This window comes from Cygnus atratus, chromosome 6 (genome assembly GCF_013377495.2).
Source record: "Cygnus atratus isolate AKBS03 ecotype Queensland, Australia chromosome 6, CAtr_DNAZoo_HiC_assembly, whole genome shotgun sequence".
NCBI classification, from domain to species: Eukaryota; Metazoa; Chordata; class Aves; order Anseriformes; family Anatidae; genus Cygnus; species Cygnus atratus.
In genome coordinates this window covers 32,432,746-32,439,617 of record NC_066367.1, presented here as the reverse complement: position 1 = coordinate 32,439,617, position 6,872 = coordinate 32,432,746, and the positions used below count along the sequence as shown (strand labels likewise).

The 6,872-nt window shown below is 45.4% G+C and overlaps 1 protein-coding gene across 1 annotated transcript in view; it reads left to right on the top strand.

The window, feature by feature from the left end:
* The first annotated feature begins 955 nt into the window (after nt 1–955).
* Nucleotides 956–6,872, top strand: part of ACTR3 (actin related protein 3) — a 29,825-nt gene continuing 23,908 nt past the window's right edge. The window contains exon 1 of the mRNA XM_035556137.1: nt 956–1,142. Within this exon, the coding sequence (XP_035412030.1) occupies nt 1,099–1,142 (44 nt within the window). The 5' untranslated portion in view covers nt 956–1,098. The remainder of the gene's footprint in view (nt 1,143–6,872) is intronic.

The following is a 6,872-nucleotide window of genomic DNA, read 5'->3' as shown; positions in this document are numbered from 1 at the left end:
AGCAGAAAATAGCAGCATGGTGCCTCTCATATAGGGAACTGTGAGCAATTTATTATCCTAAATCAGAAATGGCCTCCTGGCCTGTTCAAAGCTACAGTGTCCCAGGCAAAGGGGTTATGGTCAAACCCAAGAAGCAATGGACACCATTGATCCCATTGGATTTTTTTCTGGGACAAATATCTGCAGCAGAATCTATGCTTCTGGCTCTGATTACGTGAGATTGTAGCACAGAGGTCTTAAAGGTGGGCAGCAGAGCAGGAATGAGACCTCAGGTCAACACTCCCATGGACGTCTGGCTGAGAAGAAGCTCTTGGGCTTCAAGATGGCAGAGGGGAAGCAGGCTGCAGGGTGAGAGGCATCTGGTACCTTCCCAAGGGAGAGGTTTGCGTGCTAACAGGGCTGCAGGCAGCCACCTAGTATCTTCTGTGGTGCCTCTGGAAACACCAAAAAGCAGAACAAGTAGCATCGACTTCTGTATTTGCCCTTTGGTGGCGGTTTTCCTGGAGAAGTCTGTCAGTGCTGCTGCAGGGACAGCCACCCATGGCCCTCAGTGGCAGTGCCTGCAGGAAGCCATCCCCTCATCATTTTTAACACCATGCTGCCTTTTGTCAGGGTTTCGGTGTTAAAATACTATTTCCGCTGGGGACTCAACAGGAGGCCTTATGCTGTCCTTTGAGGAGAACCTTAAGACGGCCGGGGGGTGGGTGACTGTATAAAAAAAATAAATAAAAAAAATATATATTTAAAACAAGAGAGATAGAATGAAAAAAAAAACAAAACAAAACAAAACAAAACACCTCCCGCCCGCTCCACTTCTCCTCGCCGCGCAGCGGCGAGGCCGCGAGATCGGACGTCAGAGCGGGAGGGCTGGGGTTGTCGCGCCCGCCGCTGCCGCCGCGGGAGGAGGGAGGGGCGGGTCGGCCATCTTGGGCTCGCCGGGCCGGGCGGGGAGGGGGAGGAGGGGGAGGAGGAGGAGGAGGAGGAGGAGGAGGCGCGGCCGCCCTGCGGAAGTGCCCTCGCCCCCCGGAGCCGAGCCGAGCCGAGCCGGAGCGCGCCCAGGGCTGCCCGCCGTCCCCAGCACCGCCGCTACCGAGGAGCATGGCCGGGCGGCTTCCCGCCTGCGTGGTGGACTGCGGCACGGGGTGAGCGGGCGGCTGCTGACAGCTCGGGGGAGAGGCGGGCGCGTTCCCCCCGTGCTGCCGCGGGGGGCGCCGGGGATGCGGGGCCGGGCCGGGCTGGGCTGGGCTGGGCTGGGCTGAGCCGGGCCGGGCTGGGGAGCACGTCCACCCGCGGTTCCCTCACGGTGCCCGGCAGCGGGGAGGCCTCCGCCGGCCCTGCCTGGCTGCGCTGTGCCGGCAGGAGCCGGACAGGAGCCGGGCAGCAGCCCCAAGCCCTCCTGGAGGGGCAGCCTGGGCTCAGGGGCCTGCCTGCAGCCGTCCCCCCTCGGTAGCTTTAACTCGGGGGCCCCCCCGTTATTGTCGCCGCTGTCTGGGTCATTTATTCTCTGTTACTTCTCTCTGTGGAAGGGGATAAAAAAAAAAAAAGCCTCCCCCGCTAGTGAGCAAGCGCAGAGGAACTTCCTTAGTTTTGTCAAAGCCTCTTCCTGCTTTCAGGCTTTTATACCTTATAAGGCAGTTTTCAGTGTCAAACCTGAACCAAATCCGTTTTAGAAACTCTTCTTTTTATCTAGCAGCAGCCAGGAGGTGAAGAGGATGAATTGCCAGTGATATATAGACTAAAACCTGTTTTTGGGAGGAAGCCCTTGGGATTCAGCCTCCTTTTCCGCCGTGGCACGGCTTTTGGTGTCTCTGGAGACCTCGGTAGCAAAGCCTCGGAGGTGTCTGTGGGAAGGGTCACGCCGTGCCGCTTACAGCAGAGCACTCAGGAAGTGAAAACCGCTCTGCGAGCTGCTCCCTGCATATGGTTTTAAAGATGGAGTGTTTTATTTTAGCTGCTATGCATTGGGGTTTTACTGTGATGAGAAACAGTAGTGTCTTTTCAAAGCTCTTGCTCTTCAGCTACCACTGCGAGTTTCTAGGCTTATCTTTCTGTTTCACTTCTCATCCATCTTCCTGAAAATAATGGAAGAAGTTTCTTAGTGAATGCAGTGTAGGTATGCATATTTACACTACTCTTCTGAAAGGGCGTGTTCATTTGAAATCCAGGCACTTGCTTTTTGAAAGCACATCCCTGTCTTCCCTTCAAGCTAATCCATTTGGTGTAGGATGTTAACAAATCAGTGTTTCAGAAGAGCAGGCATATATGTCTGTTCCATACAAATGTTAAACGTACAGATGTTCAAGTCATACCTGTAGTTAGAGCAAGAATTAAAACCTTGAATTCAGTGGGGTGGAAGGAAGGTGAGCACAGCAGGGCTGAGAGTGTGTAGTTGCAAGTAATGGAAATATACAAGAGTGTAATATGATGTCTGTATGCACTATTTATCTTCCAGAGCCAAGATTTGTAATGCACTCTGCCACGTGCCAGTAGAAGCTTCTTTCCATCTTGCGTGTTTGTGCATTACAGGTAGTCCCATTTTAGTAATTCTGTCTTTCTGGGCTTGCAAAATACAGGTCGTGAGCACTGGAGTCTAGAGACTTGCTCAGAGCTTTCAGTGATGCCAAGCAGAAACAGCATGCTAGAATATAGCTGTGTAAGAAACCATGTTGTCTTTTTAATGGGAGAGGTATACCGAGGGACCTTAGAGTTAAAAACAAATCTTCCTGGAGAGGATCGGTACATAAGTACACCATTAATCAACTTAATTGCACAGGGCATACTCTAGCATTCTTTTATATGATGCTGACCAAATCTTCTGCCTGTTTTATTTACTTATCCTTTTTTCCAGTCATTGTAGATCTCTCTAAGGTAGTGTTTTATTGTCAGTCCATGTTTATTTGAAAACAACCCAAACAGTTCTGCTCTCACTTCTGTTTCTTAAGCACTTGATAGAGCGAGGTTCTTCTTTCTTCCCTGACGTTCTGCTCCATAAAATTGTGGGCAAAGATGTTTAGTGTTGAAAGCACACCAGAGAGTTCGGCTTGTTGGATTTCATTGATTTAAGTAGATAAAGGTGTGAAGTAGTGAATCAATAAAGGAAAAATCTAATGCCTGAGACAATTAGGAAACAGGTGCTGTAGTGGGATGGGATGTGGTAGCATAATCACACATCTTTTTTTTTTCAGTGCAAACCCCATCACGTTTTCTGTGTATAAGCAAGATCACTGCACACAAATGATGTAAGTCTTGTGCTCTGTGCAGACCAGCTGAGGTTTCAGCTATGTTACTGTGTGCTTGCTTTAATTTTGGTGAACAAGACAAGTTAGAGCCACTGAAAGCAGGAAAAGAGGTTTAGAAAGCATAACCAATGCAGTAAGGTTGAAAGAAGCTCTCTTGTTTAGAATAGGCAAGACTTGAAAAATGCACAAGTTATCCAAGTTTTTTTTACAGGGAAGAGACAGTCCTTGGATTGTAAATTAATAACCTTAATCAGCAAAAGGGCAGATGTAGAAGAGATATCAAGGGTGTCTTCCTCCATGTTTTATGCATGTAGCTACAGATTCAGCTGGGTTCAGTTTGTTGACCTGAGTGGTGTACGTGTGTATTTTGGCCAGCTCGCATCAAGGGGAAGGAGAAGGATGAGGGGGGAGAGATGGGTGAGATGGCTGAGTTGTGCTTTTCAGCACCCTCCTGCACAGCTTAGGCGCATTTTAAGAACCGCTTTTAAAGCACAAAGGGAACAAAGCACAGAAGAGGTTAAGAAGATCATGTAATACCTGTCATTTGATGTTTTAACAGTTAGTCAAATGCTTTACGGATAGTCCAAGTATATGTCATATAGCAGGAGCTGGCAAATGGGTGAAGTCAGTGACATGGCAATCAGATTATGGGCGCAGCAAAAATTCTTCCAGAATTACACTTCTTATTTTGAGTGATGCATTCCTCAGAAGTTCTTGTGCGTTCTTTGCTTGACCAAAGCTGCTATCTAGAAAATAGGGTAATGAGGGCCTAGTAAGAGCAGGTAAAATACCTAATTGCAGTTAAAAAAAAAAAAAAACCTACTTATTTGAAGCAGTTTCTTCTTTATTACATAATAAGGTTACAGATGCGGAAATGAAATATCTGAAGAGCTCAGTCAGTTTAGCAGAGCTGTTAAAACCAGGATTCTTTCTTTCTGTAATCGATAGTGTTGTCTGGCTTAGTTTTAAGTATATTGCTGCTTCGTTGGGAAATCTGTAAAACAATATTGTGAGTGCTAGCGTCAAGAAGTAGTTGTCCATGGTAATGTTGAATGGGATTTAACTTGGCTAATGTGAACCCCTTTCTCTTCTCTTCGGAGCCGTGAGGTAGTACCTGCGTGCTGTTCTTTTCACATCCTTCAAACACTGGTAGATTTTTATGATGTTCACTGACTCTGTATGCATTCTGTGAATGATACTTCATATTGAGGGGCGTATAAGGACTATGTGCATTTTAAAATACAAAAAGGAAATAAGTCCATATTATTTATTTCAGGTATATGAACGACACGCCAAAGAAAGAAAAAGCTTTTTAGTCATTTTTTAATCTCAGTAGGCTGGAGTCTCTTACTGTGTGTCTTTTGGGCATTTGAATAGTTCTTGCTGTTCTCTTCTATGGGTGAACATAGAACAGCCTGAAAGTCACGATTAAAAGCTCTTCCTACGCCACTTCAGAATTTAGCTTGATTAGGTTGACATCTAGATGTTAGCAGTATTTCTGTAATCGTTGTGAACGTGTTTTTTTTCTTAGTATGAACTTGCACAACACTGAATTAGCTCATTCGGGATGGCAGGTAATTGCAGGTGTTCAGATTAATGGCTCTTCAGGTGAGCTGAAGTAAGTGGCTGTGTAACCTGCTGCAGTTCCAAAACGAGAACTTAATTTTAGCAAGGAAAATGATTTGAAGGAAAGTGTTTGTGTTTTCCATACTTCAACTTTACATTGTTATAGGCTTTCATGCAGTTTTCTGTGGCTCCCAGGTGGATCTGTTGCTAACCAATACTTGACTGTCATCAGTGAGAAGCTTTGTTCTAGTGTACCCCAAATTCTTTTGCATCAGTAGGGTCACGGATGATTGTGATCCCTCTGGGTAAATTGGCTTACGTGATTGTGAAGGAAAAAAGGTTGGTCTCCCTTGTTGATTTTTTGGTATCTCCTTTTACATGCCAAGCTAGGCACCTTTTTTATTTCCCTTATACAGGTTACAAAAATAGGTGCGTGTTTTTTTCTTCCTTTATTTTTTTTTTCCTGAATACTAGGGGAGAATTAAAGGTTTTGGATCAGACTTGAGAAAGCTGTGCTGTTCGCGGTGGGAGCGCGAGTGTCCCTAGAGCCTCTCAGCTGAGAGCTGGGAAAGCTGAGGCTGCTCAGGATTTCCAAGTCTTGTTTTAAAGCTGCAAACTTTTCTTTGGAATCAGTTGTCTCCCTGAGAGTTTCCTGGGGAGTTTCTATAACCAGTTTTGCCAAAAATGGAGGAAGGCTTCAGTGTATGAAACCTCAGAGATGCTGGGGCTGGGGCTTGTCTGGTGCGTGCAGCAGAGCAAGCTTTGGGGGGAACTTCTCAACGAATCTTACTTCTAGTTAATCTTTGTGCAACACTTGTAAACCTTTATGGTCTTAAGTAGACAAAAGTATTTATAGGTTGAGTGTGAAAAGTTGTAACAGGATTGTGTTGTTCTGTTTCTCTTCTGGGTTTTGACCTGGTGGTGTAAAGGAGTGTGAGGTCCATGAGAATCTAATCTTCAGTAGACAGCAAACGTACATGAGACAAGGAATCAAGTGCTAGAAAACCAATGTAAGGGGAAGTAACAGCCTGTGTTTTGTTTGATCTGCAACTTTTGTAGTTCTACTCTTAGTTACTTAACATAAATTTCTTTAAAGTTTATTTTATGCTGCGCCTTGAGAAGATTTTTCTTTCCTAACATTCCGGGTGTGGGCTATTTCCACAGATTTTCAAATCCTAGCTTCTACAGAGTATGAATTGTTTCAGCACTGTGATTTTCTAACAGTTAACGTTTCCATCAGATGTCTTGTTGTGATTGTTCACAGGTTCTAGTCTTCGTGAAAACTGTTGGTATTGGGATGAATTTTCTCTATTTTGTGTTATCCGAGAAGAAACTTTTCAGAACGGAAAGCATGAATGAAATCATTCCTTAATGGAATATGGAAAAACATTCTTCCAGGATTTTCAGAATATCTTTTGCTTGCCAGTAAATGAGTGGTCAGGGACGGAGGAGGAAATGCTTCATCCTTAACATGAAAAAAGGTGTTGTGCTAGATTGAGTTTTGTGGCTTAAAAATATATATCTTCAATAATTGAGAAGAGGTTCTGTGGACCTATGATTGACCAGGTTTCTTAAGTAATTCTAGTCCATCACAGTCCATGTTGTAACGCTATAAACACACGTTATGTCCATTACATCTGTAAGCCTTTGCACACACAGATGGCTGTATATTCCTCTCTCTCTGTAGGAATGCCATTATAGGAGTCAGTTTACATGTTATTTGAAGGCATATCAGAAGCCATTCAAGATTCGTGACACCTTTTGGTCCTTCTTTTTGCTTTCCTTGCCCTGCTTCCCACTTAAGCTTGATATTTAAAAAAAAAAAAAAAAATGGGAGGGGGGAAGGAATACGTTTCTGAGCAGAGGACAAAACTGCTTGCATCCATGGGCCAGATCTGTGAAGCTGCTGATAAATGAGCCCCCTTTTATGTACAGCACAGCTCCTGGTCGGGTGTGCGTGGGAAGCTCGCGCAGCAATTGAGAGCAGAGCACGGCCCTGGCGGTGGCAGCGGCTTTGGGGAAGGTGTGGGTGGCACAGAGCAGGCTCTCTGCTCCCTTCTTGGTTGC